Source organism: Onychostoma macrolepis, chromosome 05 (genome assembly GCF_012432095.1).
Source record: "Onychostoma macrolepis isolate SWU-2019 chromosome 05, ASM1243209v1, whole genome shotgun sequence".
NCBI lineage: Eukaryota > Metazoa > Chordata > Actinopteri > Cypriniformes > Cyprinidae > Onychostoma > Onychostoma macrolepis.
Window position 1 is genome coordinate 14,818,856 of NC_081159.1, and position 20,648 is coordinate 14,839,503.

General features: G+C 37.3%; 3 protein-coding genes across 4 annotated transcripts in view; 2 read left to right on the forward strand and 1 right to left on the reverse strand.

Moving 5' to 3' along the window:
- The first annotated feature begins 1,566 nt into the window (after nt 1-1,566).
- On the forward strand, nt 1,567-4,089 carry znhit1 (zinc finger, HIT-type containing 1). The gene is made up of 5 exons (XM_058777555.1): nt 1,567-1,718; nt 1,938-2,108; nt 2,243-2,322; nt 2,719-2,888; nt 3,731-4,089. Exons 1-5 carry the CDS (start codon nt 1,697-1,699, stop codon nt 3,750-3,752), a joined length of 465 nt encoding a protein of 154 aa, XP_058633538.1. The 5' UTR covers nt 1,567-1,696; the 3' UTR covers nt 3,753-4,089.
- On the reverse strand, nt 4,090-9,430 carry mogat3b (monoacylglycerol O-acyltransferase 3b). Of its 2 annotated transcripts, none has more exons than XM_058777554.1 (8): nt 9,018-9,430; nt 6,858-6,953; nt 6,613-6,720; nt 6,067-6,137; nt 5,757-5,961; nt 5,490-5,664; nt 4,928-5,112; nt 4,090-4,751 (listed from the first exon to the last, which is right to left on the reverse strand). In XM_058777554.1, the coding sequence occupies exons 3-8, from the start codon at nt 6,698-6,700 to the stop codon at nt 4,597-4,599; spliced, it is 879 nt and encodes a 292-aa protein (XP_058633537.1). In that variant the 5' UTR covers nt 6,701-6,720; nt 6,858-6,953; nt 9,018-9,430; the 3' UTR covers nt 4,090-4,596. The 2 variants fall into 2 exon arrangements, with proteins under 2 accessions (XP_058633537.1, XP_058633536.1); XM_058777553.1 differs by having other exon boundaries at nt 8,952-9,430.
- A 3,590-nt stretch (nt 9,431-13,020) lies between these two features.
- Nucleotides 13,021-20,648, forward strand: part of LOC131540096 (neuronal tyrosine-phosphorylated phosphoinositide-3-kinase adapter 1) — a 39,432-nt gene continuing 31,804 nt past the window's right edge. Inside the window, 1 exon segment of the mRNA XM_058774552.1 lies at nt 13,021-13,727. The gene's annotated coding sequence lies outside the window, so the exon portion shown is untranslated.

The window sequence follows — 20,648 nt, forward strand, 5'->3', positions numbered from 1 at the left end:
TGAGCAAACAATAAGAAACACCACAGAATGATCACAACTGAAACTTTATTATGTCAACAACAGCAAAGATACATTTATATCAGTTATTAACTGTTTTAAAGATTGTCTAAATAAATTAGGTACATAAACAAAAATGTTTGTTGGCTCAGTAAGTTGGAGTGTATCCTCAGGCACATCAACAATTTAATAGCTGTAATAATTAAACATAACATACCACACAATCTACAAACTATTGTGCTTAAATTAACAGTAGCCTAAATACCTGCTGAACTTCATCACACTTTGAAGCATTTCTTTTTCTGAAAACATAGTCAATATTTTCAGTGGCGCTTTAACGCGAAACAGGAAACTCATGAATATTCATGTATGCTCCGCCCAGCGTCACCGAAAATCTCAGACACCTAATATTTCAAAACACCGTACACATTTAATTTTCACCACGTAAAGCCAGTAAATGTGGTATTTACATGTAATAATCATAATATGAATTTACCTTGTGGTATGAACCCAGAGTCTCCGCATCAGTAAGCGATAAAACGAGCATCTTCCCTCCGAAGACATGTGTCGCATTTCGGGGCAAAGCAAAAAAACATTGTCGAACAACAATATAAAATGCTGTAAACTATTCATTGGTTATCCTAAAATTAATTGTATTATAAATTATACTACAACTGCAAAATACTAAATTGATATACTGCTCGGCGTGATGGCGTTTAATGTCTCCGACAGCGCCTGTAGTCCCATTTAGCAACTTGTTAGAAACAGTCTTTTTTAAGAAACGTAACAGCTTAAAAAAAATCACGAGTGTGGTGTGACTGGTGTGTTTTATGTCGTAAAATAAAACGTGAAAGTATCTTGAGCTTGTGTGAAGTTGAACCACGGACCTTATTTAACCAAAATCCCATTCAAATAACCCAGTGACTCTGGGACGATGGAACCGGAAGCGCTAAAATGCACTCGCTTCCGGGTTTTCGCCTACAAAGTGACATCATAGTTCCTCCACTCTATAGTATCCATCTGCAGACCCGCGGCACCAGCAGTTTCAGAACCGTAGCAACAGAACCGGAAGTGAGGGGCGGAGCTTGCGTTCAGAGTAGCTCCACCTATGGCTTTTAAGGGGTAATTTGCTTTTATTACACACGAAACGTCATACTTTACGTATGTATGCATGTTATAATGATATATTAAGGTATATTAACCATTTAAAATACATTAATCTTGTGTAATATAATTGTTTATAGCTATTTGTATCATTGTATTATGCAAGTTATTTCCTGTTTTATGATATTAAAAAATAATGTTTGAAACTTATGGCATTTTATATGAAATATACTTTAATCACAAGATTCAAAATAAATGTTTACTTCAAAGTCAAGAACATGTGCATCATGCATTTTTCTATATGAAAACTAAAATTTCAATAAAAATCTAAAAAAATAAATGAATAAACACAAACAGCAGCATAATTTTAAAAGAAACAATAAAAATGTACACAAATTCAAATTTATCAAATGAACAATTCTCCATGCCCATTTCGCCGTAATACTACGGGCTCCGTACTTTACTGCGGAAGGGTCAAGAACTGTTTTAGCCAGACGATCATTGCACAGCAGTTCGCTAGAGGTCAGTAGTGTACAAGCGCACCACAAGTCAGAAACAGAAGAAAAAGACTGGTTCTCATTTTAAACTTCCGGGCATGGCGGAGAAGAAAACAACCGGTAAGCTTGTTCTCCATTCAAATTTCTGTAGCTCATCCTTTGGCTGATAACAGTGCATGGCAAAAAAAATAATTAATTAATCGCAATGATTGTCATTCTGTTTCCAACCCTACGTTGGAAATTTGCAGCAAAACATGTAAACAATCTTGCCACGCATTGCTATTTTCTGATCATGTAAATCCAGCTGTAGTTCACATTCAGATGACTTGTGCCCCTCAGTCCGCTCCCAGGATCCAAACCAGCGGCGCGTGCTGGACAGCGCGACGCGCCAGCGCCGTTTAACCCGCCAGCTTGAGGCTCTCGAGAAAGACAACTTCCAGGACGACCCTCACGCGAGCCTCCCGCAGCTCGTCAAACGGCTGCCACAGTTCGACGAGAGCAACGAATCAGGTAACGAATCGAGTCGGTGTTATGCATCAGTCCCCATCCTTTTGCTCGCATTAATTCCTTCGTTGCGAACTGTATCCGACTCTTGACAGTTGTGTTGTGTGTCTTGTTCTCGCCTGATGAATTCTGATTTCAAGGCAAGCGGAGGAAGAAGACAAGGGGTGATCATTTTAAACAGAGGTTCCGCAAAAACTTCCAGACTCTTCTGGAGGAGGAGGTAACGCATCTGTCACTCACTAGTACTGCGTGCTGAGAAACATCTAGAGAGATACTCTCGCACACTTTTCTTGGGTGAATGTCATGAAACGTTAAAAAACAGCATGACACATTTAGAAAGAACAAACAAACAATAACCTAAAGAACATAATCCTTTAAGACCATTAAAATATAATTATTTTTATGATAAGCACAATTCTCGTTACTGTTATTCTCAAAAAGGCTGTGATTTAAAGTGTATTAAGAACCTTTAGTTAAAAAAAAAAAGTCCTCAAAAGTAAAATGTCTTTACACAACGTAAAATTATTTGTTCTAAAACTAGACTTAATACATTTCTTCTATTTTTGGAATCCTGGATATGTTTTTGTACCTCTTACTCTCCTTTTTTTTCTTTCAGGACTTGAGTGTTAGTGAGGGTCCAAATTATCTGACTGCATGTGCTGAGCCCTCAAAGTTTCCTCAGCGACATTTCTGTGCAGTGTGCGGCTTCCCTTCAAACTACACGTGTGTGTCATGTGGAGCTCGCTACTGCTGTGTCCGATGTTTAGGAACACACCACGAGACCAGGTAACGCACTCATTCACGCATGTTGGTGGAAGGCAACACACTTCCTCAAAAGTGATAACAGATAATAGCAACACAAACAATGTTGTTACCACACACTGGCACCACAAGAAAAGGTGACGTTAATCAAACAGTTTACCTAAAAATGAAAATTTTGTCACTGTTTACCTCATGTTGTTTCCAAACCTATATGACTTTGTTTTCTGTGGAAAAGATATTTTGAAGAATGTTTTCTAAGAAAGTTATGCAGGTTTAGAACAATAGGAGGGTGAGTAAGTGACAACAGAATTTTCATTATCCATTTAAAGGGCTAGTTCACCCAAAAATAAAAATTCTGTCATTAATCGTTCACCCTCATGTCATTCCAATCCCGTAAGACGCGTGCGTTGTGGTTCTCTCATGAACGTGCTTTGAAGACTGACACGGAAGAGAAGAAATTGTTGAATAAAGTCGTTATTTTTGTTTTTCTTCATGCACAAAAAGTATTCTCATAGCTTCATAAAATTACAGTTGAACCACTGGTGTCACATGGACTATTTTAACAATATCCTTACTACCTTTCTGGGCCTTGAGTGTGTCAGTTGCATTGTTGTCTATGCTGGGTCAGAAAGCTCCCGGATTTCATCAGAAATATCTTAATTTGTGTTCCGAAAATGAACGAAGGTCTTACGGGTTTGGAACGACATGAGGGTGAGCAATTAATGACAGAATTTTCATTTTTGGGTGAACTATCCCTTTAAAATCAAGATGAAATGCCTTTTAAAATAGATCAAATACTTAGGTGGCATATGGTAAATTAATAGGGCTAGGGTAGGTGAAATAAATTGTGTTCCTTGTCTTTTCAGGTGTCTAAAGTGGACAGTATGATTTGTTCCTCCCGACTGAATTCCTATCAAAATCAAAACAAGCTTATGGGTCAAACTGCACACTTACAACGTTTCTCAGAGACATCAGTCATTTGCCTTCACAAACATGTTGAGGTATAAATCACTAAAAGTTAAAACATGTTCTTTAAAAAGCAAAATGCCTATTCAGGGATTTCTTTATCAAAACTAAAGGAATCTGCAGTAGTTACAATGATTTTTGTATATGAAGTTTTGTAATTTCACACAAAGTATTGCTTTTGTATGTAAATATGTATAAATAATTGTTTCCCTTATTGTAAAAAAAAATGTGTTGTCTGAAACAAATAAATGACTGGAAGTGGTAAAAATGTGCTTGTTTTATTTGTTTTGCAAGAAGAGAGGTATTTCAAGACTTTGCACTTTAAAATGCCACTGAGTTTAAGGTAAAAGCATCAATATACATGTATAAATCATCCATATTTCTGATATTAAAATAATTATTAGCTGGAAATTATATTTTCATACTTTTAAAAAAATACTCTTTATACATCTTTTCATTATAAGCACTAAAATTTTATGTTAAATTTCCATCACTGATAAAGGTGATAAATCCTTTCTTTTTGGATGACTAAAGATTTTTTGTGTGTTTGTTTATAGCACATAAACAGCTCCATAGGACGAGAGCATCATTCTGATTTAGACCCCAAACTGCATTCATTCATTTGGTTCACTTTGTGCTTTGAGCATCATTTTGGAGAACCAAAAAGCTAAACCGTTCGCATGAAAACAATACAGAAATAAGTATGTTTCTGTCCCACATCATAATTCCAGCAGCTGTTTCAATAACTTTGTGCTTTCCAACATTTCTATATAAAGCGCAGCTCATGTGTGTCGGCCAGTCCGTAGCTGGTTTTGTGTTCGTGGAAAAGTTCAGACAGAGACTTCATGTATAAACTGTGGTAATAATCCACCTGTTTCTGCGATGGACTGTCAAACTGAGGCACAGTAATGGGACAGCCCACTGAAAGAGACAAAGGTATATTGCATTCAAAGTACATACCAAAAAGTCATACTTCAATCTGAAGAACAGCTCAGTAAAAGGGTCTCTACCAGCAACATCTTGATTATTTACAAAAACAGTAATCGTTGTTAAAAAAAAAAAAAGTATAATGTGAAATGCAAATGTTTTGAACTGACCCACAGTGGTGACAGGGCGTCTGTATGGCAGAAGCAGCCAGCGCCCCCCAGTGAAGAGACATGGAGCAAAACCCATAATCTGCTTAAAAAGAGCCTGTAGCCGTCGCCCAACACTGCCCTCGGATAGAACCACCTGTGGGAACAGCTCATTCTCACCAAAGGAGTACACAGGAACCAGGTCAGCCCTGAGTGAACAGCAAGACACAAGAGATGTTGTCAAACAAGAGAAGGTTTTCATAAGTTGGCAGTTGCTGCTTCTAATATGTGTACATGTTATTACAAGGTGAATTTAAAACAGAAACTAGGACACAGACAGGATATTATGTTCTTTTTAGCATTTTGAGTTAGAATATTTTATTATTAATAATATTAAGAAGAAGAATGTGAATATGTATATTCATTGTATTAATATTACCGTATTATAGTAATTTGAATAATTTTAGTCATCCAGTGGCCCCCTTGGAAGTTTGCTGAGGCCCCATAATGCGTCCTGATCCCTGGTTCTGAACCACTGGTTTAAACTAGAGGTTTATTTCAGTCAATCTTCTTGTCTTGTTCTTACCCGTGTTCAAGGGCCAGTCGTACAAAACCCTTCCTGTGTTTCATGACTAAAGTGTTCACTCCTGGAGATGAGGTAAGTGATTCCTCTGCCCCACCAATGATGATGACCACAGCGTTACCCACACCAGTACGGCTCAGCAAGTAATTTAAACTGTCCTTACTCACAGGCAACAGACCTGAGAAAGAGAAATAGATGGAGAAACTCGTCATCCTTTTCCATGTTTTCTTCTCTCTCGTTGAGTCTCAATTTAGCTTTCGTTTTACTGACCTGCAGACAAAATATACTCTCTGAAGAGAGGAAGGCGGAAAAGTCCAGCCAGAATTGCAAGCGTGGGGCGTATTCCAGGAAAGGTTTCCACAAATCCATTACGGTCTGTGCTGAAACACGAGAAGGCTCCCACACACATGATGCCATGGGGGTGACAACCCATAATATAGTTCTTACTGGGATTCAATTCAGCAGTCTTTACTAGCTGAAGGAATAGAAATTCAAAGAAGGATAAAGAGAAACACAAATTCAAGAGCTAAAGTCAAAGAACAACGGATGTGTTCCGACAGTTACTGGGTATAATGTTTACCTTCACAGGAAAATAGTCTCTGTAGTGTTTCCATACAACCCAGTCTCTCACCAATTTTGTTCGTCTGCCACCTAGTGGACAGAGAAAATATTAACATTTTGACACAATATTTTAAAATTCTATCAGACAGTGAAAGCTGTTTTAAGAATTAGGCTAAATGGAATTATCTGAGCTTAGGTCAACCTGTGAATTTAGATGGATAGTTCACCCAAAAAGGACAACTCATTTGACTGATCATTTTCTCACCCTCATGTCTTTCCAAAGAGGTATGACTTTAGTTTTTTGTGTGGAACAGAAGAGAGATTTGGAAGAATGTTGGTAACCAAACAGTTTTGGTGACCATTGGAAAAAAAAAAACACACAGAGACATATCTCAGAATGTCTTACCCAAACCATAAAAGTAAGTCATACATGTTTGTAATGACATGAGTGAGTAAATGATTACATTATTTTCATTTTTAGGGGTACTATCCATTTAACCATCTACACATGTGTTTATGTGTGTACTGTTAAGAATAGAAATGTGTGTTCTAATGATGGGTTAACCTCTTTCGGGTGTGTGCCAATCATAGATCTGCCATGAGAAGTAGAGTGTGGGAACAAGCCACAGAGAGGTGAACATCAAATAGATCATCAACAGCAGACAGGCCGCTCCTGCAAACAGACATTCAGAATTAGTTATGTTACAGTGTCAATGAGACACACAATGGAAGCATCATGGAAATTTCTATTCAGCACCCAAAAGTTTTTTGTTTTTTTTTTGCTCTGTGTGTGTGTGCAACAGGTCTCACCTAAAAACAGAAATGAAAACACCCATTGTAAAACACTTATATCCTCGATTAACTCCTTCCACTGAGACTTGTCCTCCTTCCCCTTTAACTCTGAAACTGAGAAAGAGAGGATAAAACAGAGAAGACGAAACAGATTAAGGTTAGTCACACATTCTTCTCATTTTTCTTTTATCTGCTGATCACACGTCACCCCAGATGAAGCAGGCAGTCTAATTCGCTAAAATTACCGAAGCAAGTGTTAAAAAAGATTTTGTCAAATGTCACATTTTATATAATTGGAGATTTTGAGACAAATATTTGCAACCAAGCACAAGTATCCGAACCAATAACCTGAACCTGTGCAGACATGAGTTGTCAGATTCACTCACTGTAAATCTGTGTCATACAAGGTGAAATATCTTTATTGGGAAATCTGGACGTCACAGTTCAGCAGGATCAGAAATTAACCAGGGCTCAGCACAAAAAGGCCACAGAAAGTCACTAAAATGACCCATAGATCTAAAATGTGGGGGCACAAAAATGGCCTGTAGTTGATATGTTTATTATCTGTTATCTAACACTCAATATGTTTCATTGTATTCTATATAGTTATAGGTCTCTGCAGATGCTAGCAACCTAGCTGTCCAATAACTGCGAGTGATTTTGAATGTGTAGCTAATATAAGAGGTTTTCTTTAATGAACACTGATCTTCTATAATGGACATGAGTACTGGACTTAAAACCATGATTACACGGACAGTAGTGAGCTGTATAATCTAATATAGGAATCTAATCTAATTAAATCAAATAGATTCTAGCAGCTCCTTTATTACATTATATCTTCATAATTATTTATAGCTATTTGATAACAGCAATAATTGTTCAGATTTTTATCTGTAATGTTGTGTCTTTTGTATAATTTGAGGGGAAAAAAGCCCCCAAAAATCAATTACAGATATTACAAATAAGATTAAAAATATTGCCACTTAATAATTTCTTTCTGACAGCAGTAGGTGTAAGTGCAACTTGAACTTCAGCAGTGAGCTTAGAGCTACTTCTGTGACCTGTTGCACTTGGGATGTGTTCATGAACTTGAAGCAGACCCCATCCTAAACATTTTAAAAGGTTTGTTTATTTGGAAAAACAATGTGTTTATCAATGTGGTGCCATGCTGTTCCTCAATCAGGAAATCAGCTTAGATTCAAGATGCAGACTTTGGGTGTACATAAACTGTAGATATGGTAACATACACAGTGAAAAAAAAAAAATTGATTTAAAGAAGAATTTAAGTTTACTCTAAATTATTATGAATGTATATTATATTCGTTAATCTAATTATATAATTACTGTGAAAATCAGTAAAAAGAGGTTTCCAGGAACTGTCTTATCAGTTAAGTGTGATGTTTTATATGGCATTTTAGGTTTTGTTAATGTTTGTAATATTAAGTTTGTGTAATGTTACCCTGATGTTGTTTTGTGGGTAATGCTGTACACTGTTTGCTGTATCTTGTCTATACAGTTAATAAATATTGCTCATTAAATGGCCACATTTTAATGAACTTTAATTCAGCATGCAGCATTCTATTTTACAATCTGTCTTAATGGAGCTTATCAGCATCACAAACTAGATTAGAACTTCAAACAGATAGCCAAATTAACATTATATCGTTACTGATGTATAGATATCCCAGAATGCCTCTCATTAATCATTAAATAGCCGTATTTCAACGTGGCATTCGAAACCAACTTGTTTCAGGTAAAGATGACTATAAGCACGTATCATTTCACATGGGGGACATCTTGACCCCACTTAGAGCAGTGATATTGTGTAATGTGACCTTCCAGCAATTCAAATCCACAGTTGCATTTATTTATTTTTTTAAAAACTGCGAAATATGTGCACTACGTCAGCATACTTATAACGTTTAATGTTACGACAGACCAATACAATAATTTTATATAAACAATTAGGCCTACCGTTTAACCAGATTTACGGTGTTGTTACAGATACAAACTATAAAACTTTTCGGTTAAAGCTAAATTTGAAATCATTTTCAAATGTGTTATATCATTCTCCAGACAAATTCTGTACCGTACTGATTCGTGAGATCCTACCGTTATCTGTTCCCATTAAGTGGCCAATTTTAGTGATTCCTGTAGCAAACGATTCCTCTTCCTCACCTTCCCTGACAGAAGCCTCTCTTGTTTCTTGTTTGCACTTTGATCGGTTCAGTTGGTCAAACAGATAACGATTCGTTCTCTAATCTCGTCATTGTAAATGTATGTGGGCACTTTCAGGACTGGTTATCTGGTGTTTATCTCCAACCACTTACGAATCTGCGTCCGCATGACTGAAAGCCGTTTAAGTCACCCTTTACTTTAACATGAATCGTTCGCAAACAACAAACAAATCTTTGAGTCTTTGTTGTCACGCCTTGGCAATGAAAACGCCACAAACGCCTACTCTTATGTCAGAATAAGACACAGGATCGTGAGATATCGTTTAAATACCCCTACTATACGGAACTGCCAGCAGCGCGGGTTGGTTGAATGAACGCTCCTCGAGCGCTTGCGGACATCTGTAGAGGGTGGAGCGAATGTGCGCGCGCGCGTGCAATGCAGCGCGCACAATCGCTGCGTTAAAAAAATGTTGCCTAGTGTTTACCACTTGTTGCTTCATTATGTTCTCAGGAAATATGTCGTTGTCGCTCTTTTGTAACAAGTCAAACCTGTTTTTCTAGGCAAAAATGAACCTTATAGAGATTGACATTTTTGTTATAAATAAGTCTAAGCAACATCTAATATTCAATTTTGCATATCAATGATTGGCATAGCCTATATATTAGTCAAGTAAAGTCAGCTTTATTTATATAGTGCTTTATACCATACAGATTGTGTAAAAGCAGCTTAACAGTGTTAAACAGGAAAAAAAGTGTGCCGATAATGCAAGAGGACAATAGAAAACAGTTAGTTCATTGTTGATGACTTCATCCAGCTCAGTTCAGTTCTCTTGTCTGTGTAATCAAGTCAACAATATTGCCAGAAATTGTCTCCAATTAAGCAAGCCAAAGGTGACCGTGGCAAGGAACCAAAACTCCATAGATGACATTATGTACTTAAGAAACGAAAATGATTTTTGTCCAGCCGGCGTAAATTCATGTTGCAGTTTTATTTAGGGGTGAAAAACAACGTGGAAATTATACTCAAGTTAAATATGAGAACTCATTTAATTGTGAAAGACAGAGATTTTCTTGGTTTTAGAAATAGACAGATTAAGAGACAAATAATCTTAATTAAAAATTGTAAAACAAATCTTTTTAATCACAGTTGTATCAGTGTACCTGTGATAGAAACGTGTATTAGCCCTGTTTCTGCAATTCTGTTATGGAAATGTGTGCTTCACAAGATACCACAGGTCACAGCAGGAAACAGGAAATAGCTATTCATAAAGCACTTAAAATATTATTATAAAATGATCAATTCTTCTATAGTTAATGTTTCTCATTTTATTTGGAGAACTGGCCATCTGCATTGTTATGACATCATTTTCTTGTGGTTGCAGAGTGATCAGTTATATATGGCTGCAGCTGTTTGTGTCCATCCAAAAGTTGTCACTGAGTGTCCATGAAGCAAAGATTTGAAGCCGAGAAACTAGCATTGTGATGCAATGTTCTCCAGGTATTTTAGACTTCAATTGATTTTATCCCATCACATACATGCCACAATTATGAATCAATACAAAACTGCCAAATGTTCTTTATATTGTAATTATATGATCACAACAAAATAATTTCTTTAATAATTTCTATACAAATAAAATGAAAACGTCAATCTTGAGAATGCGATGTACTCAACAAGTTAAGAAGCTGTTCAGCTAGTATTTCACAACGTGTCATCTTATTTTAGAAATGTAGAAGTTGTGTTCCTTTGTTCAAACTAGTACATGATTTATCTCTTTGATTTGACTTAACCCTTCTGGTTGATGTCCATCAGAGTTTGGCAAAGTATTTTTAGCCCTGGATTAAGAATATGGATTATTGGATATTATTATCCTTAATTTTAGGTTTTGCAATTAAAGGGTTACTCCACCCCAAAATGAAAATTTTGTCATTAATTACTTACCCCCATGTCATTCCAAACCTGTATAAGCTTTGTTCGTCTTCGGAACACAATTTAAGATATTTTGGATGAAATCCGGGAGGCTTGTGACTGTCCCATTGATTGCCAAGTAAATAAACCAGCACTCTCTTCCACATTCAATACCACGACTGAGGTGAAACCCTGGAGCAAGGCACTGAACCCCCAACTGCTTCCCGGGTGCCACAGTAATATGGCTGTTCACTGCTCACAGTGTTCACTGCTGTGTGTGTGCACTTGGATGGGTTAAATGCAGAGCACAAATTCCGAGTATGGGTCACCATATTTGGCCACACGTCACTTCACTTTCAATTCGTCTCCTCCATGTCACCGTAGTGCCATTTTGGAGAGTATCCACTGGATGCAAAAACAGCGCACTGTTCTGTGTCAACCGCACCACACGGTGCACTGTTTGCATCCAGTGGATACTCTCCAAAATGGCGCTACGGAGGAGACGAATTGTTGAATAAAGTCGTTATTTTTGTTTTCTTTGAGTACAAAAAGTATTCTCGTAGATTCATAAAATTACGGTTGAACCACTGATGGCAGATTAACTATTCTGACCATGTCTTTCATACTTTTCTGGGCCTTGACAATTACTTGGCAGTCAATGGGACAGTCACAAGCCTCCCGGTTTTCATCCAAAATATCTTAAATTGTGTTCTGAAGATGAACAAAGCTTTTATGGGTTTGGAACGACATGGGGGTAAGTCATTAATGACAAAATTTTCATTATGGGGTGGAGTAACCCTTTAACTCATGTTTTATGCACCAGTTCAACTGATTGGGTGAAAAGAACTGGATCGAAAGAACTTGTTGACTAGTCAATGGTACAAGAGATGCCGTTTAATAATGAAAATTGTACATCAATTCTTTTTTAAAGTGAACGAATTGAGCAGCCATTTGAGAAACCCATTTCATATATCCCCTATACAGAAATATCTCTGACCATGTGAATAATTTTTATTCAAGTATATAAGTTTACAAGTGCAGTGCATTGTCTTGTGTCTGTCCTATTATCTTTGTCCATCTTATTATATTAATGTATTCACATAGACAAAAGCTTTTACTAATTATGTCTTGACTATACTATACATTTTCATGATATACATTTGAATCTGGACTTGTGATTTCACAATCCAGCATCTCTTTAGTTAATGAGCTGTAGGGCCTCCCTATATCAGAACCGACCAAATTTCAAAGCTATGTTTGAACTCCATAGACTACAGAAACAGTCTGGATTAGCTAAATGCCTATGACACCATGGTGTTCACGTAGATTTGCTCATTACTCAGCTGATGTTGAGAGGCAACGCATTCTATTTGCAGTCTACAAAGTTCTTCTTTTGTGCAAAGGCAAAGTATGATTCATTACCGATCAATGGTTATATTCTAGCTTCCCGACTATTTCTGTGATGCAATCTCATGCCGTATGCGCATGAGCTACTCCAATTAAATGTGAGATGACACAATGGCTCTCTGCCATCATGAAGTGTGAGTACTGTTATTTTTATCCTTTGTTTTCCATGTCTTCAAGTCTCACTTCTCACATTTCTCCCTCATTGCTTCGTCTCTTGCTCACATCACAACATTTTCTCACTCCAGCCATGGATAGCACATGCAGGAGATCATGTGCATCTAATAATAAAGTGATGGTTGTGTGGGGATGCAGTGAGAGCAAGAAGGGAAAATGCCTAGGTTTAGGGAAAAATAGGAATGTCATTAATAATAAGTGGTTCTTGATGTTGTTATATGGTCTGTGAAAGGTGTAGCCTAGGTGATTGGATGAATGTTGTAATGTACCTCTTCAGGTGAATTAGGTGATTGCCACGACTGACAGCAGGTGGTTATGCCTAGATGTTAAATTCATATAGGCTAAACACAAGTGTGTAAGTGAAAAGAGAGATTAGCATGAGAAAAAAATAATGTGGAATGCAATATCCAGTGCCTCAATGTTGTTGGTGGAGTATAGGGTTCGCTGGCGCGCTTGCTGACAGACTGCTTACGTCTGCACAGAGCGAACGCGGACAAAAATTGTACTAAATACGTGCGTCGAATCAGCTGTCAGAAAGGTGGAGGCAAGGGCAGGCATAAAAATGTGAACGTAACAACGACATAACAACAGTCGGTGGAATTTATATTTAGTATGGCGAGGGCAGAAAATGTCTCCCTTCACAAAAACAGCAGCACGATACAACGTCATTTCAGGAGAGCGAGGCGCGCATCAGAACGGAATCAGTAGCTCGGCTTCTGCTTCTCCGGTAACCGACGAGCTCTAAAGCAAGAATATTAATATTAATATCAGCGCGATGTGCGCCGCCACCGCCGACGTATCTGTTTATCCGCGGGCTCTGCATTCATTACCGTGAAGTCGTCTCCCGGTTAGCGTGCAGGCACTAACAAACTGCATTTGTGAATGGTTCTATGGGCCTGCTTTGAACGGATGTTTTTTTCCCCCGTCCCTAACGTCGCAGTGAACTGCACCATGGATAGCGAAGCGCCTTCTCATCGTGCTCCGCGCGGAGGGTGAATGGGGATGAGGATGTTTACAAAAAGCAGCCAGCCGTCAGCGCACTGATGCTCGGTCTCCTTGCATAGAATTTTACATCTAATCTTTAATGACACGGTTGGAAATTACTGTCACCTCCGTCTTTCCTCTATGAAGAGGGCAATGTCATCGTCAGCAGACCGGCGTGGATTTGTTGTTGTCTGATTTTACTACTTGTCCTCTGCAATTCGACTTCACACCGTTTATGTAAGTCAAGCTATTATGCACCATTTGTTTTCTGTACACTAAAGGCGGATGTGTTTAAATCATACAAATTGTGACGATATTCGACCTCAATTGGTATTGACTTGTGTGTGGAAATATAATTACTAACATCTGGGAAAGGCTAGCAATACGATCTCCCACAGAGGAATTGACCAATCGCTATTGCCATGTTTATGTCAATATGATTTATTTTTTTTTTCATTGACAACCCAATGCATGTTGTATTTTTTAAGACCATATGTTTCCCCTGAAAACAGTTGTCTTGTAAAACCAGCCGTTTATTTTGTTTTCACTTGCGACGGTTTAATAATTTTTAAAATGAAAAATATGGCTCGAATGATCATGCTTTCACCGCCAAAACACGACAATGTAAAAGAGTAAATGTGTAGAGGCAGCGGGTTTGTGATCATTTGAGCGTATATAAGTGACGCGTCTTGAGGAGTGTCTTCAGGTGCACGAGAGTTTTAGAGTTCGCTACGTAGGAAACGAGCCTTTCCGGGTGATTTATGAGATATACACTGTTAAGCATATGTGAAAGACGTAGACTTTATCTTGAATAGCTATATTTAACATTTTCGCTATTAGTTATTCATAGACTTAATTTGGTTATCAGTGGTGTAACCTGGTCTGTTGTAACGGCGAGTGTCTCCAGAAATATTCGTCTCACGTAACGTCTGCATGAATCGCGCGTGAATGTGGCATTAGAATGCCAATGGCACGTGCGACAAGCTACAACTGCAGCCAATTTTATTAGAGTCGTGATGTGATAGTAGATGGGAGGCGTGGCTGCGTGCGCGTGTATGTCTGTGGCGTGAACCTGGACGTCTCCGGATCGGTCTTGTGTATTCCCGGTAAAGATTAATAGCACCAAGTTAGACTGTTCACCGGAGACATTATTCGCGGATTAAAAGCAGGAGAGGCGGGGTGAGAGCGGGGAAAGCCAGTTAGGCGAGGAGGTGTAGACTGGAGTACACTGCAGACATGAGGAGACCAGCCCCACCTTGTCTGGGGGCTGTGGAAACCTTCACACAAGGCTTTTTACCAAAGGGCTAATACAATACTAGCCGAATTGTTTGAACAATTAGTCAGGAGGTATTAATTCATGAGGCATTTTTGTATTATGAGACATTTTTTCTTGGATTTACCATACAGCATTAAAGAAAATACATGCTGTATAGCCTATGACAAGACATTTGGTCAATCCTCCAACTGATCAATCAATTAATCAAGCAGTTGTGTATTTCCCTTTTGGGAGTGATACATTCAAATAAGTGCTGGGTGTGTTTTCAGTTTGGAGTTGGTGTGTGTGTGTGTGTGTGTGTGTGTTTTTTTATGTGTATTTTTGACCATGTAAGTAAGCAAGCGTGAATGTGTTTTTATCTTGCATGTGGATGTGGTTGTGAGAATGTGTTTGCAAATGGAAACCTGGAAACAGCCATTTATATATAAAAATATGTGTACAAATGTGTGTATATAAATTTTATAAGGCAGTGGTTTTCAAACCTCTCCATGAAGTACCCCCAGCACTGCACATTTTGTATGTCTCCCTATACACTGCAAAAGATGCTTTTCTTACTTAAATTTTTTGTCTTGTTTCCAGCCAAAATATCTAGAAATTCTTAAATCAAGAAGGATTTTATAGGCAAGTAAAAATTATTGTCTTGTTTTCAGAAAAAAAAAAGTCAAAATTAAGTGAGTTTTTGCTTGAAACAAGCAAAATAATCTGCCAATGGGGTAAGAAAAATAATCTTGTTTTCTGTTTGAAATAACACTTCAGGTCTTGCAGTCTCCACTAATGAGCTGATGAGTTGAATCAGGTGTGATAGATGAGGGAGACATACAAAATGTGCAGGGCTGGGGGTACTCTGGGACAGGTTTGAGAACCACTGTTACTGTTATACAGTATATATATATATATATATATATATATACAATGAGAGTGAGATAGACAGACAGACACACGTGAGTGATAGAGATGGACACCCTCACATACTGTATTAATTTGATTGTTGCATGATCAATTTGGCCTATATAAATACATAGAATATTTTATTAATGTATCTACATACTTTATGAAGTTTACATTGTATTCATTTGCTGAATCATACTTGCTCATGCATTTATATTTGCTTAGGCTAATACATTTCAATACGTGTTATACATTTAGCTGTATTAACTTTTGTCACAATATAAATAATAAATATAAAGTATTATAATTGTATTGTTTTAAAATGAAAATATTACGTTTATTTGAACAACATTTGTCCTGAAAAATGAGACCCCCTGCAGTACCTCCACAGATCCCATGTTAAAGATTCCTGTACCAAAATCTATAGCAACTTCTCTCAAATACACTCAGCACAATAAGAGTGACTTCTAGTGGCTGGTAAGAGAATGCCTACTGTCTCTCTGTTTCCATCTCTAAGCTCCAATGAATTTGTTTTTGAAATTTGATGAAACAGCATATGACAACAGCATGTGAGAAAATAAGGGAGAGAGCGATGAGCAAAGAGCAGAAAGGGTGAATTAGCATGAGCTTAATGAGATAATGAGCAGATAGTTTTAAAGACTGTATAATTGGAAAATAAGAGAATAGAAGTGCAATTGTGAACAAGATAGAGAGAACATCATATGATCTTAAGAGACTTAAGGATTTATCAGGAGAGAAACCAAGGAGAAATATGTGAGTGTGTTGGACAGAAGGAGAGACTGTATGTTTGTGTGGCTCTGATTAGACTTTGACAGATGTTCCCTTGTAAAGCTCATTTTTCGGGTTGAGCTTTAGTTCTGTCTGTCTGTCTGGATGATCCAGGCTCAGGCTTTACGCTGTAGATTTCCTGAAAGGACCGAATTGAATTTTTATGGTATGTTTGCATCTGAGCAGCAGTATGATGTCTGTTTTAGGCTTAAATCAAATGAGATGTGGGAGGGGTGGGAGAAGAAGTACTGATGAATAAAGATGAATGTTCGCTAATGTGACGCAAGACAGAATTATTAAGGGAAAGCTGGGTTAGATGTACACTAGAATGAACCCTTCAGGCACAGAGGCTTACTGTATGCTTGGCAGAGTAGCGATCCATGTATTTCACACTAATGTTCTGTTAGTGAAGTGCTTTAGCATACTAATGTATAGCATAACTTGGTTAGTAAAGCATAGCACTTTAATGTAGCACTGTAAAGTAGCGCTCTCAGGCAGAATGGTGTAGTTTTAAAGATTTAATCTGACGGCAACTGTATGTGGATTTTTGTACGAACACATACTTATCTGTCTTTGGAGTTATCGTTGTAGACACAGAGAGAGCACTGAACATGTTTTGCTTAGGACTACAGGAAGAAAATAAAAAAGAACAGAAGCGGAAGAACATGGAGGAGAAGAGGCCAGCATCACTGGGGACTCTCACTGGCAACATCAATGTTTCAGATTCAATAGAGCATAGCTTGTATACAGACTGAGGGAACAAGAGAGAGGACATTAAATATTTATGGTTTAAGTTGGATTTGTGGACCTGGTTTCTACTGAACTTAAAAGAAACAGAAGAGTGAGCAGAGACATTCACAACACCATCACACAAGTTGTGTTTTCTAGGTCCAAAATAGCTTCTGCTACGTAAAAAGTCAAATATTTCATTCTGTCTTCCACTTGGTGGCACAGTATGTCATATCTGTTGCAGTGTAACATAGAAACACTTTCAGGTCAGAGAGTCTAACGCTTTTAGTATGGAAGACTTTGGAATGGTTGTGCGTGTGTGTTTATATGTGCTAAATATTTGGGGGATTTGCTTTTCTGGAGAAGTGTCATGTGGCTGGATCTGACATCTGTCAGAAGCAGGCACTGTGGTGCTGTGAACCGGGGGAGTCCTTTACAACTGGAGCAGAGCAGGTTACCACACACTTTGCTTTATTTATGGTAGTGATTTCCATCCAGGAGTGCATGTTCCCTGGGGGTGGGGTGGGGTGGGGGGTGCCTAAAATGATGGTTTTGCTTTAGTAAACCTATAGAACAGTGAAAAAATAATTAGTAATTAATTTAATTAATTTAGTAAATTAATCAATCCTTAAAAAAAAAAAATAATATAATGAAACGTTTTTTTCAGAAATACAAATATCGTATATATAATGTGCAAGATTTATATTAAAGATTTGTTTGGAATAACTTCAGATATTTGTAATGTGTGTGTGTGTGTTAATTAAATTAATAAATATTCTAATTAATGCATTTTAAATATGTGTGTGTGTGTGTGTGTGTAAAATTGTATATTTATCTATGTGTGTATGCATATATTATAATTGATGCACTTTAAAACCTATATATATATATATATATATATATATATTTTTTTTTTTTTAATTGTTCAAATATATAAACAACTTTTAAAAAAATATATTGTTACTATATTTAATAAAATATAAATTTATAATAAAATATGCAAAATATAATAGAATACAAATATAACTTAAAATGTATATATAGTTTTATATATGCATTTAATTTAGAGCATGTTAGCAATATTATTAATAATGCTAAACGATTCAGTGTAATATGGGTTAATAGAAATGATGGCATACTTGTGGCTTTCTGATGAGGCTGTGGGTGTGCATTGTTGGTTGTTATGCGCAAAGCATGTATGTGTAGGTGAGCAGCCTCTAGGTCTCAAACAGTGAAAATATTTTTGCTTCTGTCATTACAGCACCCACCTCCTTGTCCTCATTTTACCTCTGTACACACATGCAGACACACAAACAGATGAGCAGTCTTTTGTTCACTTGTGTACTCAGCACATGAAACAGATGTGCAAGAATACACACACACTTACACCATATACAAAGCAATACTCAAAACAAAGTCTTCCCTTGGGATGAACATGTGAAGGGGTCCATTACACCACCGTCTGCCCCAGCTTAGCATGTGTAAGTGTTGCTGGGTGTTTCTGTTTGCGTATTTGTACATGTAGGCATGACAAAACACACATTTATTTTATCCAAATCTTACTTTTTCTACTGAATGTTTTAAGAAGTGCTTCTTGCATTGCACACACAAACACACACAGATGCTACAACATAAGAGCGTGTTTCCTTTTCCATTGTCTTGCCTTCACAATTAAGGACGTGTGTGAGTATGTTTGCTTCACGTGTTTGCATATGTGTTGGCATGCGTGTGCGTTTGCATATGTACTGGCTTGCGTGTGTATGTAGCATGTCACCTTGATTACTGCAGATTCCAGTGAGCATCATGAAGCCAAGGGCAAACTAGGAGAAAAAGAGAGAGAACAAGAGAAGGAGTGAAGCGAGAAGGAGGGGGAGAGGAGGTCAGTGAGTGCTTCCATGAATAAAGTGAGAGAGTGAGTGAAAATTGGATGCGGAAAACAGGAGAAGAACAGAGTGAAACAGCAGTGGAAGGGAGGAGTGATTTAGAATCGGGATGAGGAGATATATTTTGTCAGCTTGCAGAATAAGGCAAATACTGGTAATCCCTGGTGATGCTGCACTTTGTTTCGACAAAACACACTTGGACACATGTTCAGATGAGTGCTGCGTGTGAGGAAGCGGTTGCTCCTCCACAGTTCCTCGCTAATTGGCAGTCTGCTGCAGTGCTCAGTGTGTGATTGCTTGTGTGTATGGGTGTTTTCCAGACGGTGCAATCAGACACAGCTATCCTCTCTATGGAGTGTTATGGAGCTGGACAGACAGATTTTGGATTTTGATTTAGCTGCCCAGAGATGTAGTATATTCCTTATATTCAGTGTGTGAGTGAACAAATTGCATACTGAGACAGAGAGAAAGCAGGTTATTTTTAGTCCAGACTTTATTAAATATTCATCATTTCTTGAGTGGATTGTTAATCTGTGGTAAAGGTTTGTGTATTTGTGTGTGGGTCAAGTCTTGCTTAAATTGTAGGGATCAAATGTCCCCACAAGGATAGTAAAAACTCAAGTCGCTTTCGTTGTGGCGAGCCACCAACATTTCTCGCAAGAAAAAACAGCTTCAGAAATACATGTCTTATGGAAAAACTGCAGAAATCTAAAAATTATGTTTAGGTTTAGCAGTTGAAAATCTGGAAAATCCCCAACGTGATGGAAAACAAATGTGTGCATGTGTTATATGTGAAACTAAAAATGCGCATAGTATCAGTGTGAATGCTGGAGACGGAATGATCTCACCTGTCTAAAAGCTGCGATTTCAGGTGATATAGGTGTTGCTGTAACTGACAGACTAGAGCAGGGTTTCCCAAACGGGGGTTTGTGAGGGAACTGCAGGGGGTTCATGAGTTGATGTAACGCTAGCAGGCAGGCAAGTTTATTTATACAGCACATTTCATATACAATAGTAATCAAAAGTGCTTTACATAAAAGGATTTAAATTTGTCATAAAATAAACAAAGCAGATATATAAAAATGAAAACAACAGTAAAAGAAAAGAATTTAAAGAATGATTAAAAATTGATTTAAAATGTATTAAAACACTTAATATGTGTATTTGGGAATGCAGCGTGCACTAGGGTTTACTTTATTTACACATTTGCATTTCCAACATTTTTTTGGACAGAAGTGTGAAATGGAAGAAAAAAAAATTTAATGTGAAGAATTTAAGGCATAAATATTAGTATTGTAGCTTGTAAAATAAAATTATTGTAATTATTTTTTATTTTACTGTTAAATTGTAATTTACAAGAGTAATATATTTCTATATTAATTTTAACAGTAGTTATTGTTAAAACATTTTAATAATCATCATAATCATAATACTTGATTATTATTATTATGTATTTTTTGGAGTTCTGAAAAACACCAGTGTGAATGTAATGTGGACAAGACGCTATCACACTTTATCTGTTTACACGTCATGTGACAATTAACCAACATCAGAGAACTGTGAACGTGCAAATGTGTCATTTAATTATTGAAA